This window comes from Lynx canadensis, chromosome B3 (genome assembly GCF_007474595.2).
Source record: "Lynx canadensis isolate LIC74 chromosome B3, mLynCan4.pri.v2, whole genome shotgun sequence".
Taxonomy (NCBI): domain Eukaryota; kingdom Metazoa; phylum Chordata; class Mammalia; order Carnivora; family Felidae; genus Lynx; species Lynx canadensis.
The window spans coordinates 21,466,662-21,486,925 of NC_044308.2; the positions used below are offsets into that span (position 1 = coordinate 21,466,662).

General features: G+C 47.8%; 1 protein-coding gene across 1 annotated transcript in view; it reads right to left on the bottom strand.

Annotated features, from left to right (window-relative positions):
• Nucleotides 1-372: 372 nt before the first annotated feature.
• Nucleotides 373-20,264, bottom strand: part of OTUD7A (OTU deubiquitinase 7A) — a 185,801-nt gene continuing 165,909 nt past the window's right edge. Inside the window, exons 11-13 of the mRNA XM_032593582.1 lie at nt 6,742-6,856; nt 6,476-6,560; nt 373-4,119 (exon numbers count right to left, since the gene is read on the bottom strand). Of these exons, the coding sequence (XP_032449473.1) occupies nt 2,674-4,119; nt 6,476-6,560; nt 6,742-6,856 (1,646 nt within the window). The 3' untranslated portion in view covers nt 373-2,673. The remainder of the gene's footprint in view (nt 4,120-6,475; nt 6,561-6,741; nt 6,857-20,264) is intronic.

Consider the following 20,264-nt stretch of genomic DNA (forward strand, 5'->3'; position numbering starts at 1 on the left):
CGTTTGATGTAACAGTAGGTTCTCTCACAATTTCAATACTGTTTAGAGGAAGGGATCCAGATCCCTCACAAAAGGAAACAGCTATTTGTAAACCATGTGGACAAGCACTCACAGATGCACTGGCAGGCCCAGCCACCTCATGACCGTGCTAAGTTGGGGGCCTTCCACATGGCTGGAGAAGCCACCCAGAGCTAGATCTCAGGCTCTTATTCATGGCACATCTGTCAGATGGGGTGGGGAAGAGGAGACTTCGAAATTCAAGGAGATAGAATAAGTCACCATTTTTAAATAATACCTATGGGTTGCACTGCCTAGTTTTGAAGGTTTTCCTCTGGTATTGCAATGGACTGTGTTTATTTTTCTCAGTTTGCCTTTTTTTTTTTTTTTTTTTTTTTTTAACCATGGCATGAGAAAGATAAAATATTTGCATAGCCAGTTTTGGAAATTTCTGGTTGGCTGCTTTAACATTAAAAAATTAAAACACGAATATAATTTTACTTTATGCCTTCTTGACTTGTGCACATGAGTTTGGTTTCTAAACGCACAATTAAGCATTTTCAAGGCTGGCTCTCAACCTTCTAAAGTGAGGGGCTAGTGCCATGGCCAGTGTCTATATGTGATGCAATACTTCCTGTGACCTCAACTTTGGGTGGCAAAGCAGTTGCCTAGCAGGGCACAAAGAATCAGTCCAAAAAGCTGCCACAAACCCTCGTGATGAGAGATATTTAAAAAATTACTTTTTTTTTTCTGAGTAACAAAAGAAACCCCAGTAATATGAGGGACATGGATGTTAGTAATTACCACACATTGAAAGTATTGTTCGGCATGAAAAGTAAAACTTCCAAAAAATTTCTTAAAGATTCTATTTAATAAATAATTTTAAGGAACCACTTATGCAAAACTTGGATAAATTACTGAAAACCCCACGTGCTGTGGAATAATTAAAAACAAAAAGGAATTACAGGAGATACTCAAATTAGTTTACTATAATTCTTCAAACAAGTAAAAAAAATCCCCTCCTTTTTTAAATTTTATTATTATTATTATTATTATTTTTTGCTGCTCTTTATGTCAGAGGGAAAAGCATCCTTTCTGGAGAAGGAGAAGCTGGCTCCAATGAAGAGATGGTCTACCTCCTGCATTTTCTGAGGAAACACCCACAGCAAAGCTGGGCGCTATCTCCTTTCTTTCTTAGGGTTATTAGAAGCTATTCTAAGGCTCTCGAAGGTTTTAAAGTATTCTTTTGCTAGTGAGGATTTTACCCATCTTATCTGGATTTCTTGGAAACAAGATCTCTCTTTAGTGAGGCAGATTTAACTCCTCAGTGTCCTTGGCCAAGAATGGTATTCTCCAGAGGTAATCTTGGAAGGAAGAGGCTGCATATTGCTGCTCAAAACAGGGTAGCTAAGGACACATATTTTATTTTTTTCCTCAAGAAATGTAGGAGGCACCAAAAAAGGGACCACTCAGGGATGGGGCTGCCCCTCACTGTGTCATGGAGCCACAGGCAGGGTGACCCCTACCCTGCAGAGGGGACCCCAATGGGAGTGACGCCCCTTTACCTGGCTGAACCCAGACAGATGCAGGTGGAGGTGGGGATGGGCTTCCTTCCCGACTTCCCTCAGCCCCTTCCCTTTAGAAAGAGGCACAGGCCAGGTTTCAAAGCAGCCTCGTTGCGGGGGGAGGGGGGGGCTTTACATAGTGACCAAAGGGTCAATCCCTTGCCTCTCTCCTGGGGCACCAACGATCACTTCCTAGGGGTGCTCTGGAGATAGTTCGCTGTGGAAGTGTCTTCAAAGAAGAAATGTGAACAGACTGTCATCTTTGCTCATACATGGGCAATTCCAAATAGTGGTTTCAGAACCCTTGCGTTTTGGATCCAAGGTGTCTTTGGAAAGCTCCTGTCACCTCAGCTGCCCGGCACCGGGGGCCATCACTACCCCTCACCCCGCCCTGCGAGGTAGGTTGTTCGGTGCCCATCCCAGGACGCCTGCGGCTTTGATGGCAGTGTGAATGTTGCTCGGGCCAGGGGTGGGAAGAGGGGTGAGTGGGAGGAGCTTTTGCTTATGAGATGGAGGTGCGTATTCCTAAAGGGCCACCGTGACCACCAGAGCTTATCAGCGGGGCGGCACAGTGTCTCCTGTCCTCCGAGGACTCGGGAGGGGAAGCAGGTGTGAGCCCGCAGCACAGTCGCCACCCCAGTCCCGGGCTGCGGGTCTGCTTCTTGACCCTGGGTGGTACCGACCGCACACGTGTGACCGCTACATGGAGGAGGTCAGTCGCTGGGGTGGGGGGCGGGGGTGGGAGAAGAAAAAAAGCAAAAAAAAAAAAAAATGTAAAACACTCCCTTCTAAAAACAAAGGGCTGCAAATTTCTTTATTTCTCTTATTGAGGAACAAAAATACTCTTGCAATGGCTATTGAGTTTCCACAGGTACGAGGCAGATGCTAGCTAGCACACCCACTTCCAACAGTATGACTTGTTTCCTATCCGTCTACTACCTGAGTGGCGTCAGTGTAGGTTCAGGCACCATTAGGAACGTTTGACCAAACACGTACACAGCACTGACAGAGGAGTCGCCGGCCTTCCGGTTGACCAGGGCATGTAAAAAAGACACCGACAGAATGGAAAAGAAATCCTTTATGGTAAAAGCTGGCGGAGCGCGCGCCGCACTCAGGGTCGGGCCCCGCGCGCCTCGCGCCGCCGCCGCAGCTCCTCGCGGTAGCAGTAGGAGCAGTAGTGCTCGGTCTCGGCGCGTCCGTAGAACGCGCAGTTCTCGCGCTGGCAGCGCCGCTGAGCCAGCCCCAGGCCGCCGCGGCCGCACTCACCGTTCGAGCGGGCGGCCGGCGCGTCGGCGTCGGCGAACTCCAGGCCGTCGCGCGCGGCGCCGAAGCCGTTGGTGTAGGTCTGCGACTTGTGCTCGGCGGTGCCGGCCGCCCCCGCCACGCCGGGCAGAGCGCCGGGCACGGCGCGCGCCAGCGACTCGACCGTGTTGACGGTGCGCAGGGCGGCGGCGCGCGCCGGGCTGTAACTCTGCGACGACAGCGAGCGGTTCTGCTGCGGGTACGTGGCGCATGGCCGCAGCGCGCCCACGGTCGGCGCGCACGCCTCGTCCCGCGCGCCCGCCGACTGCACGTGGATGACGCTCTGGCGCGCCGGCGCCGGCGGGCTGCGGCCAGGGAGCGGTCCGCTGGCGCCAGCGCGTCGCGCGCCGCCGCCGCCGCCGCCCGGGCCCGGGGAGGCCGCGCCGCCCGCTGCCGCCCGCGCCGCCCGCGTGCCCGCCGCCGGCCCGGGACTCGGGCGCTCCTTGAGCTTGAGCACCAGCTGCGTGGGCGGCCCGGCCGGCGGGCCTGGCGAGGCGCGCTCGGAGCCCGGCGCACCTTCGGTCTCAGGCCTGCGCGGCGGCCGCTTCGCCGTGGAGGCGGCGGCGGCGGCGGCGGCGGCGTCGCGGCGCCGCTGCTCCTGCTCGGCACTGAAGCGCTCCTGCGCGCTGGTCAGGTAGTAGCCTATCATCTCTTCGTGGAACTGGTGCCGGTGGCTGGTGAGCAGCAGGCCGGCGAAGATGAACTTGCGCTCGCCCTGCATGGCGGCGCGCAGGATGTTGAGGCTCAGCTTCACGTCCGTGCTGTACTTCCAGGCGTCGCCCCGCTGCCCACCGCCCTTCTCGGCCGGCGACGCCCCGGCCGCCTTGTCCGTGGGCGACGGCGTGGTCTTTTCCGACGGAGACGTGCTAGCCGACGCACCCGATTCCTCCTTGCTGCCCTTGCGTGACTTGGTCTTCTTCTCCTTGCTGCGCTCGGGGGCGTCGCCGTTCTTGCCGTTGGCGGAGTTAGCGCGGCCCATCTTGCCGTGCACGAGACCTCCCAGGCCACCCATGTTTTTCTTCAGCTTGATGCCCAGCGTCTTGCTGAAGCTGCCCAGCTTGTTGGCCACGGAGTCCGCGCGGGTCTTGTCCTTTTCCTTGCGTTGCTTCTCTTTCTCTTTGTCTTTGCCATTCTTGCCATTATTGCTGTTGGAATTGCTGCACACCGAGTCGCGGTCCGAGTCCAGGGAGTCGGCCAGGGACTGCACGTCCTCCCCCACAGAGGCTGTTGGGGATTCCGGCTGTGCCAGAGGGGCCTGTGGGGGGGGGGGAGAGGAAGGTTGAGAAAGGAAGAAGGTTAGAGATGAGCCATCTCACGTGGGTTCGACAAAGGTAGACCATCCCAGCCCACAGGCTGCTGTGTTGGGATCTCACTGTCCCATCCAGGATGCCTTTTTGGTGAGCTCAGGTTGCTGGTAGCCTGGAACTCCGAGGCAGGGATTTTGGGCAAGGTGCAGATGCCCACAGCCCCGGGGCCTCTGCACATTTTAGAATCATCATGCCCAGACTCTGCCCTTCTAGCCCTGAGGAAGCTGGTCTACGACCAGACCCAGGTCCTGGCCGGCCTCTGTAGACTTAGAGGCCTTCTGGTAAGGATGACACTTCACCTGCGCCTGTAGGTGTCTCTCCTACAAAGGTGTCTTACCTGTTTACTACAGGCAGGGGACAGACACTTTGTCCTTACCTTAGAACAAATACCCCCTTAGCAGTTCGGGTCATGACCAATCTCTTTACTCTAGGGGTTCCTTTCTCGGATTGGCAATGTGGTGTGCTAAACTGAGGATTCTGAAACGGGACCTGGGCTTAGCAGGAAAAACGTTACCGTTCCCAGAAAAGGTCTCGGGTGTGAGGAGGGGGCATCTCTGTGAACACCTTGGATAAGGCTCACTGTCAGGAAGGCAAGGCAGGTATGGACACCTGGTCCAGGACTATGGGGTAGGTGGGGAGCCTGAGAAAGGAGATGAATGCATGCAGAGGACCCTGTGGGAGATTCCTCCTTGTGTGAGGAGAGAGAATTCTGACAGCATCATTGGGTGAAGACCAGGGATCTCACACTAGCAGCTGAGTGGCAGGAACTGGTGCCCACCTCTGAATGGGCTTTTCCTGTCCTTCAGGAGAGGAGCCTTGGAGAAGGCCCCATTGTTCCCTCATTTCAGTTTTGTCCCCTCCCTTCCCAAGCAGGTCCAAGACACCTCCTGCAATCAGATCACCCAGAAGAATCAGGAACCAGCCCTCCCCACTTTATATTCTGAAATTCCTTCCTGTTCCCACTCTTTCCTGGGTCTGGAAGGAGCTAGAGGTCTCAACAGGATTTGTCAGTGACACAAAAGGGCAGAAGCTCAGGGGTTTGGCCCAGGAAAGGGAGGTGTGCTTGGTGCTGGGAGTGCCCACTGTTTGGAACCCAGTGAGCAAGGAACAGTGGCTCAAATGCCCTGAGTCTGGAAGTGTTCTTGCCAGGCCCTGTATCTGACACGGGGGCCACCATGGCTTGGCAGGGAGCCCTGCTCATTGCCTTGCAGAGCTGTGTCCTAGCCCAAGAGCCTCCTGATTTCTAGACCTACAGCTGCTGCCTTCACACCATATGTGTGTGCTGGGAAAGAACACCCGCAGCAACATTGGTAGAATCCAGGCAGTTGGCAGGTCATTGTAGAGGTTAAGAGTCAGGACTCTGGAGCCAGACTGCCACCAGCTGTCCCCTGTGTCCTCAGCAAAATGCGATATCAGTACCTGCCTCCAGAAGCCCTATGAAGATGGCATACAGGTAAAGGCTGATGTATGAAAACATCCTGAACAGTGCCTGGCCTGTCCTGGCTACTGACTCTGTGTCAGGCACCACCTTAATTCTTTCCTCATGTCACTCCTTTAATACTGTAGTTTATGACCTCCACTTCATAGCCAAGTATACTGATGTCTGAGGAGGACCAATTTGTAAGCTCTCTCTCTTTTTTACAAATCCCTTTCTTTGAGGGCTCACTACTGAGGTAACAAAAACATCAATCAGAGTGAATCGTGCTTAGCATGTGGAAGGGGGGAGAGAGCAGACCCTCCCTGGGGGGTCTTCTTTTCCCACCGCCTCCTGCCTCCTGGAGAACAGAAGGAGGGGGCGCTGAGGAATTGCGCGCTCTCGGTTCCCTGGCTTTTCCAAGGACCCACACACAGTTTATAATTAATTCCGCTCTGCCGCAGCACATCGTGTTCCGATGTCGGCAGAGAGTTTTGTGTTGCGACTTGCCTACAGTTTGTTTTCTGAGTGGGTGTGTTTATTCCTTTGCTTCTGGAGAAAATAAAAGGACAAAAAAAAAAAAACAACAACAACAAAAAAAACCACTCGAAACCACAACTCGCATACAAAACCAAACATCCCCTAACCGAGGTGCGCGCCTACGTATAGGCACGCAAGCACGCGTGCACACACGCATCAGGTAAACCCGAAACACTTCTCGCTGGGGCGGGGCGGGGCTGGCCGGGTGCGGCCGGGGGTCGGAGGCCGGGAGGGAGTAGGTGAGCCCTGCCCCCTCCAGGTTTGTAGGGTGGGCCCTCCCGCCCGCGCCGGCGGCCAGTGAGAAGCCAGGACCCAGACAGCTGGTGAGGTCCGGCGCACGCCAGGCTCACCCGGGTCTCCGAGGGGATCCGGATCCACGTCACGTTCATGTAGCTGTGCAGAAGGTTCAGCTTGGCTTCTAGCGACAGGATCAGGCTGGCGAAAGAAGAACACGGAGTGAAACGCGTCCCAGCCGGCCCGCGCTCGCCCGCACGCACCCCGCCCGCAGGCACGCCAGCTGTCCCAGGAGGAGCAAGGGCGGCCCGGCCCACGCCGGGAAACCGGCGACAGCCGGCCCTTTAGGGCGTTGGGGGAGGGGCACGGGGTAGGGGCTCACTGGGCCAGCCGGGCGTTATCGTTGTCGTCTTTGCCCCACTCCCAGTCCTTCCCGGGGTCCACTGCAAAGTGCAGAGGCAGCAGCTTGTGCTCCGAATCCGTCAGAGGGATCACGGCTGGAACAGAAGAGAGAGACGCGGTGCCAGGTGGCCCCCGGGCGGGCCGAGAGGCTCCAGGCCCCAGCAACCCCCAGGAAGCCAGGAAAGGGAGTTCCAAGACCAGGTGTCTCCTTAATTAAGGAAACCGAATGGAGACTCACAGTGCCATCTGTGCCAGCAGGAGCGTTAAGACCACAGGTGTCAAAATCACTAGTGATAGTTTAAAATACTTCGTGTTTATTGTGGACCTTGAAGAGCAGTTGGAGACCTCACCTGGACTCTGCTGACGATTGGGGTCTGTCAGAAGGCAGGTACCCCGGTTGGGCAGCAGACGATAAAACCTATTACTGCTTCTGTTATTTCTGAGGAGGGACCCAAGCAAATTAGACAAGTAAGGTTGTTGGTTACCTCTCAGTGTGCAAATTAGACAAGTAAGGTCTGCTTGCCAATCTGTTCATTTGTGAACTCATTCAATTAAATCTGTCAGTTCAAGGAATGGATGGGGGGCGGGGAACCCAAGGATTTCGTGGCTCCTGGCCAGGGGGAGCTCACAGGTAACAATCTCATGTCAGGTGGTGGTGAGTACCCTGAAGAGTAAACAGCAGACTGAGGGGAGCTAAGGCAAGCCTTTCTAGGGCAAGCCTTTCTGAGGAAATAAGGTAGGTGTAGGCGTGTAGGCAGAAACTGCAGCGAGGAGAGACTCGCCCTCACCCAGGGATCCATTCATCACAAACACTCCCGAGTGAAACGCCCAGCTGGGGGAAGTCTTGGCCCATCTCAGGCTGGGGCGGAGTGGGGGGTGTTCACAGGTTTGCCTGGATCTGCTAGAAGCTTCTGAGCTGCTGTGGGACCCAGTGCCCAGTGAGAACAGCTTGCTCCTCCCCTGGGTTTACCCTACCTCTGCCTCCTTGCTGCTCTGCCCCCGCCCCCGTACTGGTCATAAGCCTGGTGTCATTTCCCATGATTCATGGCAAGGGTGCCACGGCAAGAACAAAAAGACAAATAAGTAAATAAAATCTATGACTGAATACCATTAATAGTTGACTTTCTAATAAAAAATTGCAAACATTGACTCACTGCTGCCCTCCAGTGTTGCTAAAGAGAAAACGTGAGCACAAATGATCCTCCACCCCCAGATAAAGCAAACACAGCTTTGCTGGGGGAGCGGGATGGAGGGGTGACGGCGTTCTGTTTAAAGTGGCTAGAGACTGGAAGTATTGTGTTCTGGTTTGGTTGGTCAAGGACAGCTTGGTGTGCCCCAGCTACAGGCCACCGGGTTCTGCCTTGACATGGCCGTGACACAAAGGGTGCTCCTCCCAGGGCTCAGCTGCAGGGCAGTCACACTCAGGGAGGGCTGCAGTGCCCGTCCCACGGTTCCATGACTCAACACAAAAGCAGAGATGGAGTTGGCCTAGCTTCCCATCCACTGGGCTGGGGTGGGGGTGGTAGTGGATCCCTCTGTAGACACTCGCTAGGGTACTGCACCTCCTTAGAGTGCTTGTAAAGGCACTGATTCCAGGCCCCCATGCAGATGGCCAAACCAGTGTCCAGTAAAAAGACCCAAGGACTATATTTTAAGTAAGCATCCTCTGTGGTTCTTAAAATCATACAAATATGGAAAATATTGTTCCAGAACAATAATCTGTTTGAAGTAGTTACTGTGGGTAGGACTTGGGCAATTTGGGACTGGCTGTCCACTCCTTTCTCAGGGGAGAAGTGCAGTTGGGAGATGTCTGCCCAGCCATGGCTACAATTCCCAGCCCCCAGCACTTAGGAGGGAATAGGTGCTGAGTTGCACCCATGGCATGAGAGCAGAAACACTATGGGAAGTGCTGGGCAATGTGGTTAGGTGTGGGTGGCGTTCTCTCCACACCCCCACACCCTCATCCTTCTGTATGCTGAAACTTGATGTGCTACAAGATGGCTGGGTGAGCTCCTGACTCCCCACTTGCCAATCAGGAACACCTATTTTAGACTTTATTTGCAGGAGAACCACATTTCTCTCCCTATGATTTTGGTTTATGTCAGATAAAACAGCTAAAGATCCACATGCCCCTCAGCCTCTACTCCCTATCACTTCCCTACCAGGGCTCCTGGAAATTTGTACCCTTAATGGCTGGACTGGAACTGACTCCATGCGCTGCCCCCTGCTGGGCAGACGGTTGGACTCACCTGAAGGTGCTAGAGCCTGATCACCTAGCAGGGTCTTGGCAGCCTCTCAGCATGAATCTTAGTGGGGTGAGGTACTTGGAAAGGTACTAAGGACATGCCTGCTTACAAGAAAAGGCACCTTCTTTGCCAGGGCTAACAAAAGGCATATTCTCTGCAGAGGGTACAGCTTTGGCCTGTGTGTGAGGGCCAGGGCTGCAGGGACCGAGAGCCCAACCCATAGCTGCACAAGCCAGGAGGACCTTGAGAACAGGCCCTCCCCACAAGCATTAGCTGCTTTAGATGCATCTGCCTCCCACTTTATACATTCACTTTTCCCAATTGGAAATGGGGCCTCACCCAGGGAGATAGATATGTAGTGATGTGGCAGCTTGCCCTCTGGTGGCAATGTTAGGAACAGCAAATGCTTTTCAAAATAAGCCCACAAACTTTTTTTTTTTCTTTGAAAAGCATGTCCTATCTTTTAACCTGGAAACACACAGCATCTCAAAACAGCCTTGACATATTTTTAGTACTTATTTTCCAAAATGAATTCATACTTCTGGTTTCTGTTTCTGGGACAGCATGGTGCTATCATTACAACAACAATAACAAGCCAGACAAACTGCAGATTCACAACTTTCCTTTAATCCATCAGAGAGCAGAAGTCACAGGGAAACCAGCTAACTCCAAACCTAAGGACAGATGGGTACATACAAAGAGAAACAGACATGACTTTCATTGAGGCAGACTCAGCTGGACTACAGTAAGAAGAATTCAGCTAAAATAATTAACAAATTGGTAAAAGAAGAATGTAGCCTAGTGAAAGAATATTTAGAAGCCTGGGGGCTACAGATTATAAGGGAAATTAAAATGTACTTGTAAACCCCTCTCCATAGGACCCAACCTGGTGCTCACAAAAACACTGGCAAGAATTCTGAGAAAGCGTCCTTCGCAGACCTTTCTCTCCTGTCTATATTACAGAACAAAAGCTTAAATTGTGAGGGCAGAACACTGTTGGCCTTAGGGACTGGGGTCTTTCCTTAGTAAAGCTTGGGGTGGGAGGAGGAAATAAGAAAAAAAAACCCTCTTGTTCCCTAGGGGAGGGGCAGGAACATGTACTGAGCCCAGAAGTACATCTGGGGGAGGTTATCCCCCTTCTAAGATCCAGGGACACAGTGCCTGCCTAAGACAGAAGCTTAATTAGAATAACAAAAACATCACACTTCCTGGTCCCACCTTCACAACCAGACTAACAAGCTGTAAGTAATAGTAGTTTAATGCTAGAAGAGGGACAAGAGTTGAGAAGAGAAAGGGTGTAGCAGACAGTGAGAAAAGTCTTCTGGCAAAACAAAAGATATCACTAGTAAAATTTGAAGGCTGAGTACATTAAGGGTAACCAGAGCAGCAATGAAACCAAAACCTACCTCAAGTCCTGACTAGACTGATCCAAATCCCATACTAAAGACCTAGCAAAAGGAAAGGCATACTTAGTTCCAAGAATCACAATGATATACCTCAGTCTTTATTATCCTACTCAATATGTCTGACTTTCACCAAACTGCTAGTGTAAGAAAAGATAAGAACTCCACCCCCCCGCCAACATTTAATAAGATCAAGCATTTCATAGAATAAGACTCAGATATGACACAGGTGTTGAAACTGTGACATGGAATTTAGAATAATTGATTAATAAGCTGAATACTCTAATAAAAAAGGTGGATATAATTAGTGTTTAATTTCTTTCCAGCAGAGAGAAGAAATGGATAAGAAAGTATCAAATGGAAATGCTGGAAATGACAAAAACACAGTAAGAGAGATGAAGAAAGACTTTGAGGGGCTGATCACTACACTTTACAAAACTGAGAAAAGAATCTGTGAACATCAAGATAGGTCAATAGAAATTACCCAAATTGAAACACAGAGAAAAAAAGAGTTGGGTAGGGGGAGATGCAGAACAGAATATCCAAGAGCTGGGGGGGGCAATACCAAACACCATAAGATCTGTAAAAGTGAAATCTCAGAAGGAAAAGAGAGTATAAGACAAGGGATATTTAAAGAAATAATGGCTGACAAACGTTTCTACTTTGAATGGCAAATACTACCACAGATCCAAAAAACTAAAAACAAAAACAAAAACAAAAAGAGCAGGAAACTAGCACCACTAACACCAAAAATATCCCTATACTTAGCATATTTAAACTGCTGAAAACTAAAGACAAAATCTTAAAGGCAGCAACAGAAAAAAGACATGTTACATACAGAGAAACAAAGATAAGAAATACAGCAAACTTTTCATGCTGAAACAGGTAAGTCAGAAGACAATGGAGTGACATCTTTAAAATGCTGAAAAAAACAAACTACTAATCCACAATTCTATGCCCAGAAAAAATATCTCTGAACATGAAGGAGACATATTTTCTCAAACAAAAAGGGAAAAATATTAATTGCCTACAGAACTGCACTAGAAAAAATGTATGTATATATGTTGGACTAGGAAATATTAAAGGAAATTGGAAATTCTTTAAGGGGAAGGAATATGCTACCAGTAGAAACTTGGATTTACATAATGAAATGAAAAATGATAAAAACAGAATAAATAAATGTGGAAATAAAACTATTTTTTCTTCCTTCAATTGCTCTAAGAAACTAAGGTGAAGAGAACAGCAGTGTATTATGTGTTTATAGCATATGTAAAAGTAAAATGCTTGATAATAATGGCACAAAGAATGGGAGGAAGGGATTGAGAATAAACTGTCATAAAGTTTATACAACACATGAAGTAGAATATTACTTGAAAATAGAATCTAATTAATTAAAGATGTTTATTGTAAACTCTGTAAATCAGGAAAATAAATAACAACGAAAAACAGGGGCATAATAAGTCAATAGTGGAGATAAAATGGAGCCATTAAGAAACTAATTTAACCCAAAACTCACTTATCCAAACATATGGTTAATACCATTAAATATAAATGGTCAAAAAATACCAATTAAAAGACAAAGTTGTCAGGATGCATAGAAAAAGCAATACTCAATTCTACTGACTGCAAGAAATTAATTTTAAACATAAAAACACAGATAGGCCAAAAGATATTCACTAATTATAAAAATCTAGAGTGGCTACACTAATGTAAGAGGAAGTGGACTCTTACAGGAACCAGACTGTCACCAAAAATATAGAGAAACATTACACAATGATATAGGGGTCAATTGTCTAAGAAAACATCACAATCCTACATATGTGCATGCTCCTAATGACATGCTTTCAGAGTACTAAAAGAAAATACTAACAAAAATGAAAGGAGAAACAGGTCCATTATGGATCTTGGAGACTTCATCATTTTTCTCTTTGTAATTGACAGAACAAGTAGAATGTCAGCAAGGATGCAGAACACCTGAACATCATTAGAGAACTTAAATAAATTGGCATTTATAGAATGCAACAAGAGCAGAACACATTATTTTCAAGGGAACATGAAATATTCACCAAGATATAACACATTCTTAGCCAACCTTAGCAAATTTAAAAGTATAGAAATCATTAAAAGTTTTTCTCAGACCGTTACTAAATGAAAGTGTTAAACCTATAACAGAAAATATTTGGAAATTAAAAAGCATGCTTCTAAATAATCCATGGGTCAAAGAGGAAGTCTGAAGGGAAATTGAAAAATAGTTTGAACACAATGAAGTGGAAATACAACATACCAAAATTTGTGTGATGTAGCTAATCAGTGCTTAGGGGAAAATTTATGGCATTAAAATGCTTATTTTGGATAAGAAGAAAAGTTCCAGGTATGTAATCTAAATTTCTGGTTTAAGAAACTAAAAAAAAAAAAAAAAAATAGCAAATTAAACTCAGGTGGAAGGAGGGAAACAATAAAGATTAGAGCAGAAATTGATGAAACTAGGGGTGCCTGGGTGGCGCAGTCGGTTAAGCGTCCGACTGCAGCCAGGTCACGATCTCGCGGTCCGTGAGTTCAAGCCCCGCGTCGGGCTCTGGGCTGACAGCTCAGAGCCTGGAGCCTATTTCAGATTCTGTGTCTCCCTCTCTCTCTGCCCCTCCCCCATTCATGCTCTGTCTCTCTCTGTCCCAAAAATAAACAAACTTAAAAAAAAAAAAGAAATTGATGAAACTAAAAACAGAAAAATAGTAGACAAATCAGTGAAATCAAAAGCTGGCTCTTGGAACAGATACATAAAAAAAACCAACAGATTATCCAAATCCATATTTTAAGAAGTTAGGATAAATGGTAGACTAGGCTTTTAAATGTTCTTAAGCTGTTAATATGCTGGCTAGTCAATACATGTTCATATTGTAAGACATTTTAGAATACTGAACTTTTCATTGTTAGATGATTGTAGATTTAAATGCAGTTGTAAGAAATAATGCATAAAGATCCTATCTATCCATCTCCCAGGTGCTCCCCAATGCTAACATCTTGCATACCTGGAGTACAATATCACAATCAGGATATAGACCTTGGTACACTCCACTGAGTGTATTAAGTTTATATGAGTTTTCCATGCAGTCATCTCTCTTTGTCTCTGTCTCTCCCTCCCTCCCTCTCTCTCTCTTTCTCTCTCTCTCTCTCTCTTTCTGTGTGTGTGTGTGTGTGTTTATTTGGTTCTATGCAATTTTATTACATGTGTAGATTTAGGTAATCCCTCCAATCAAGTACAGAATAGGTGCATCACTACAAGGGTCCCTTGTGTTATTCTTTTATAAACACACTCACTTCCTTTCAATACTTCATTCCTGTCCCTAATCCCTGTCCACCACTGTGGATGGATGATTGTATATGTCAACTTGACTGGACTAAGGGATGCCCAGATATGGAATAAAACATATTTAGGTTATTTCTAGAGGAGATTAGCATTTGAATTGGTAGAATGAGAAAAGAGGATCATCCTCACCAATGTGAACAGGCATCATCCAATCCATTCAGGACTCAGAAGAAAAAGGCAGAGAAAGGAAGAATTTGCTCTCTTTTCTTGAGCTGGGATATACAGCTCCTCCTGCCCTCTGGCATTGGTGCTACCACTCCTTGGGCCTTCAGACTTGTATGGGAATTTATACCATTGTCCCTTACTTCTTTGGCCTTGGACTCAGACTGAATTATACCACTGGCTTTCCTGGTTCTCCAGCTTGCAGATGGCAGGAAGATGGTGAGACTTCTTGGCCTCCAGAATTGTGTGAGCCAATTCCTAAAATAAACCCCTCATACACACACACACACACACACACACACACACGCACACACACATCCTACTTGTTCTCTTTCTCTGAAGATCCACAACCACTAATCCGATCTCCATCTGTATAGTTTGGACATTTCAAGGATGCTATGTAACAGGACTCATATAGTATGTGATCTTTTGGGATTGACTTTTTTCATTCAGCATAATTTCTTTGAGATTCACCCAAGTAACTGCATGTATCATTTTTATTCCTTTGTACTGCTGATCAGGATTCCACAGGATGTATGTACCATAGTTTGTTAATCCAGGAAAGACATTGGGTTGTTTCCAGTTTTGGGCTATTACAAATAAAGCTACTACAAACCTTCAGGTATACAGTTTTGTGTGGACACAAATTTTTACTTCTTTGGGATAAATACCTAGGAGTATAATTTCTGGGTTATATGGTAAGTGATGTTTAGTCTCATAATAAAATGCCAAACTGTTTTTCCAGAGTTTTACATTTCTACAAGTAAAGCAAGAGAGATGTGGTTGTTCTACATCCAGCATTTGGTATTATCACTTTTACAAATCTTAGTCATTTTGATAGGTGTGTAGTGATATCTTATTGTGGTTGCAATGCTGAACATCTTTCAATGTTGTTATTTGACACCTGTGTATCCTTTTTGGTGAAATGTCTGTTCATGACTTTTTCCCATTTTTTAATTTGGATTTTTTAACTATTGTTTTTTAACTGTTCATTGCATATTTTAGATACAAATCTCTTGTTGATAGGTAGTTTTAAAATATTATCCCCCAATCTATAGCTTGTCTTTTCATTTTCTTAACAGTTGTTTTGTTTAATTTTTTTTTTTTGCAGAACAGAGGTCCAATTAATCAATTTTTCTTTTTTTTTTTTTTGGATTATGATTTTGTGTCAAAGAGCTCTTTGCCTAGCTCTGGGTCCCCATATTTTCTTTGAAAAATTTTATAGTGCATTTTACATGTATTCTGTGATTCATTTTGAGCTAATGTTTATATTATTAAGATTTAGTTTCACGTTCATATTTTTGCCTATGGATGTTAAATTGCTTTATCACCATTTGTGGAAAAGACTCTCTGTTCTCCATTGAATAGATTTTGTTCCTTTGTCAGAGGACACAGGACTTCAGTTCATGCCACAGCCCTATTGGGTGGGTCAAGAGAGGGAGCAGGACTGGGGATGACCTTTGTCCCACTTTCACTAAACTTCAGAGTTTTGTGAAAGTCAAAGGAGATAGTGCATGGGAGATGAGGTTTGGGAAAATGCAAAATGGAAATGCAAAATGCAAAATGGAAAGCAAAGTGTGATCAATCTTCCATCTAAGAGGTATCTTGCTAGAGGACTCTCAGAAATGTCTTGGGAGAGGTAGAAATTTTTGAGGTCCATGGGGAGGTGCAGCAGTCACCACTGGCTGCCCATCCTTTGTTCCCACTAACAGACCCCACGTCCTGGGACTGTCATGAAGGGTCAGGATGGCTCTAAGGCATTCATGGTTGACTCATTTTCTATGACTTCTGAGACAAAGCCTAGAACAGAATCTGCTCAATGAGATGTAAGAGGAAATCAATTGGAAGATTCCTGGTTAAAAGCAACACAAAGGAGGGCCAGGGTCTTTTCTGATCTCTCCATGTTTTGTGTGAGGATATGATGCTTGGAGCTACAATAGTCATCTGACCAATGAGGGACAACTATGGGACAAAAGGCAACAGGCCAAGGAGAGTGGAGAGACAAAAAGGGCCTAGGTCTTTGACGAATGTCAGGTTCCAAATCAACCAAATGCTGGTCATCAGATTTCTCATGACATGAGAGTATAAACCTCTTTATTCTTTGTGTGAGATAGGACACCATGGTGGTTGTGTGAAAGCCATGCTTGACAGTGGAAAACCAGGAGGTGTGAGGTGGCTTCTGAGCCATCTATGTAGGAGCCCAGGTCTGCTGGTGAGGCTCTGCTATGCTTGGACCCATGCCTGAGACCCAGCAGCCACTGGGTCCTGCCCCTGGGCAGGAAGAAATCCAACCCTAGGTGTACACCCATTTAACTGTCCTGGTTACAAGTGCCTGGAATGGAGTGCCATCATACAAGCATTCTTGAAGAACATCCCTGCATCTCAGGCCCACAGGGTTCCACATGAGAAAGCTGGAGCCCACCCACAGCCTGGCCAGATCTTGCTTCCAGGAATCTGTGGCATTCGTGGCAAGCTTTCATGCCATCAACCATGTAAATGGCAGTCCTGCCCTTTGCTCTGCTGGACTGCCACTGGGATGACCCCTCTTTCCCTGGAGTGGAATGGTGAGGATTAGCTACATTCCAAATATCTACTAGGCCCTGGTTTAACTAGAGTTTGCAGAAAAAATTTTTAAAAATCCACCATCCATTATAATGGGGCCCAGGGTTCCCACGTACAGGCATTTGGCTGTTGAGGGGGCAGGGAGCTCACATATACTTAGTCAACTACTAATGGATCTGAATGCAGCATCTGTTGGTCAAGAAGGTGATGCTGATGAACTGAGCCAGAAATGTCCAGCTTGGACAGACTGAACCCAGAAGTTCTGTTGTTTGAATGGACACTTGGGATCCATACACAAGAGACGCCCTCCCCTTCTCTTCTCCACTTAGTGATGCCCTTTCATCCTCAGGCTTTTAGAGCACATGTCAGTTCCTTCTCAGCTCTGGATACCTGGGCCTCCCCTGTGGCACTGAGGAGGCTTCTCACCAGGGCCAGGGCCAGCCAGGGCACATCCCTGCTTAGGGTGGGCTCTGCTGGGCTTGCCATGTGAGTTTGCTCTGCAAAACACCACCTCCTCTGGGAGGCACCTTCATCTTTCTCCTCCAAATCGCCAAATCCCTGGGGTCTTCCTGGTCCCAGGGTTCTTCCCCATGTGGCCACATAGGCTCTGCAGGTAGGTGCTGCCTGATCTTTGCATCCCCCACTTACGGTTTGCACAGTCAATCCTCACCCAGATGTGTTGAGTGATAGTTTATGCCGACTAACTGAACTGCCCTGGAGTAATCAAACCCTTCATTTATTGGTCATAACACTAGTCAGGAAGGATATCAGGACACAGAGAAGGAAGTTCTAAAGGGAAGTGTTAATGCACAGCTTGCATACCAGGAGCGGCCATGGCCAGGCCTTCATGCGGACACTGCCCTTGCTCAGAGCACCTGGCTCCAGCTGGCATCTGCTTGGTAGCCATGTGTGATGAGAGAGGGAACCTCTTTGCCCTGGCATTGGGTCCAGGCTATGGGAAGAGACAGGCCTGATGGTGGGTGAGGGATGGTAGAAGAAACTGGGGGGGGGGGATCCCTAGGCCATACCTTTCCTCTTGGCCTTCTCCTGGGGACCAAGACCACCGGAAGATGCAGGAGCACACTTTGGTCTCTCACCAGTGAGCAGGCATTTTTCTTTCTACCCTCTATAAAAGTTCCAGTAGGCATTTTATTTTTCCTTTTATTCTTAAAAAAAAAAATTCAAACAGAGGTTGAAGAAGTCCCAGGTAGGAGTCAGTATACCTATGCCCCTGGTTGTCCAGGTGACCTATATGAGTCCCTCCTGTGTAGGGCACAGCAAGGGTTGGGCTGGCTGACCTTCTTCCCCGCTCCGACATGCCCTCCTTCTGGATGTGGTGGTTCTGTGGGGAATGGGAAGATTAGGGGTGCACAGGGCACCTTCCTCTCCACTGTTGATTTCTCATCAGCTCTGGTTCTGGGTTGGAAGCCAAAGTAAGATGTCATTGGATCTGACTGGTCCTCAGTGGAAGCAGAAGTCCTTCACAAGCTTTGTAATGCCTCTCCATCCAGGTACCAAGCTGGCCTGCTGTAGTGTGTGTGTGTGTGTGTGTGTGTGTGTGTGTGTGTGTCAGGGGGAGATGTGAGGTCACAGCTGGGTTCCACCTTCCATGTATGTGGCCTGGGAGGAAAGACACTCCATAAACATATGGGACACTGCTGATGGGTCAAGGTCTCAGGTGGGAGTCAATAGGACTGTTCCTTGCTCCCAATAAACTCTGAAGATATGCTTAAAAATTTTTTAACCATATTTTATGGTATTTGCTGATTTGTGTTTAGACTCACCCATTCATTCACTTGGGCTTGAAGACTGGTATTCTCATTCTGTCTGTATTCCTTTCCTTGGGCTGCTATAACAAAGCAATAACAGACTGCATGGCTTAAACAGCAGAAATGTGTTTTCTCACAGTTCTGGAGGCTGGAATTCCAAGGTTGAGGAATCAGCAGGGATGGTTCCTTCTGAGGCCTCTCACCTTGGTTTGTGGATGGCTGTCTCCTCCCTGGGTCCTCCTGTGGTTCCCCTCTGTGTGTGTCTGTGTCCTAATCTCTTATAAGGACACCACTCAGGTGGATTAGGGTCCACCCACATGACCTCACTTTACCCCTTGAAAGGCCTTGTCTCCAAATACAGTCACATCCTTGAGATACAGGGGTTAGGAAGTCAACATATGAATTCAGCCCTTAACAATGAATGCTGTTGCCTCTCCCTTCATGACACACTGAGATATCTCAACTCAGAGAAAAGTCTCCTCACCAGTTCACTGAGGAAATGCAGGATTTGGGCTGATACTTTCCTGCTATTTACCAGTTTCCAAAGTTATGTGTGGCACCAAGTAGAGGTGAAAAGTGAGTCTTTTGCCAAGTATCATTATGAATTTGTGGACTAAACAATCCTTGTCGTATTTCTACTCATTCCAGTTATGATCTTTACTGTCCCTCTTGTCCTGTGGCAGCCTTGTCTATTCAGCCCAGGAGTCCTTCGAACACCATGCTAGTTGCTTCTGAGGATGTCTTAGTTTCTTCCAGGACAAGATGCTCTGGGATCTTTGTGGATACTTCCTAACTCGATCTGCCCATGCTCTCACACACAGGTGTTTGGGGGCAAACAGGACGTGTGTGTGTGTGTGTGTGTGTGTGTGTGTGTGTGTGTGTTGATGCTGGGGACGGTGGCAGTGGCTTGTCCTGCATGGAAGGTGAGGAGGCTGCAGGGTGGGATGGGGGCATGGTCATTTAGGACATTCCTGAAGTGCCCAACTTGTCCCGTGGGGCCTGCCAGATTCCAGATGGTTGGGTGTGTGAGTAAACAAACACCCTTCCTGTCTAAGCCATGCTGAGCTGGGTTTTGGTTACCTGCAGCTGAAGGGATTCTAACAGGCACCAGGGGACCTCATGAATGGAGAGAGAGGCATGGCAGGAAAGGGACAGGGAGGAAAAAGATGGTTTTCCCGCTAAATCTTCTCTCCCTCAGCTGCCCATCCTTGTGGGCAAGGGTGCTCCCTGGGGTGGTGACTTAGCATCTGTAAAATCTTCCTGTTTCAGCAAAGGTGCCCTCTGGAGACAGAGTCCAGTGCATCCTGAAAGCACAGAGCTACAGAGACTTTCTTTAAGGTTGGAGTGAAAAGCCCAGTGCCTGGCTAAGTTCTGATTTCAGAAGGGTTCAGAAGGCTGTGGGTGCAGAGCTGCGGTCCTGTCTGGGAGAGTCCCGGCACAGGCCCAGGGCTTGAGGACAGAAAACCTTTGAGCACGAAACTACCAGGTGGCATTCAGATGTGGGAGGCACACGATCATCTAGTCAGCTGCCTGGCACCGGGTCTGGCTTCCAACAGGACCCCCAATATCTCCCTGTCATGTGGGGGCCCTGGCCACTGCCAGGACTGCACGGAGCATGTGCCATCCTTTACCTGTGGCAGCCCCTGAACCATAAGACTCAAAGGCATCGACAAGTGCTATAAGACAGCCTGCTTATCTCCCTGCCCTTAAAGAGAACAGGTTTTCTGTTAAGGAGCTGGCACTGACAGCCTCATGCACCATGGCTTTTTAGGGGATTGAGAGCCCAACAGTCAACACTGGTTTATTTCCAGACAAGGGACCAGTTGGTAAAGAATTAATTTCTATCCTTTTGCCTTTCCCCAGATACAAGGTACTCATCACTGCTGAAAGAAAGAGGACAATCCAGATGGAACTGCCTAAAACATCACGCCACCCCCTGGATGTGAAGCTGGCTCACTGAACCCCCACCAACCACCTCGCCCCCTCCTTCCTCCACT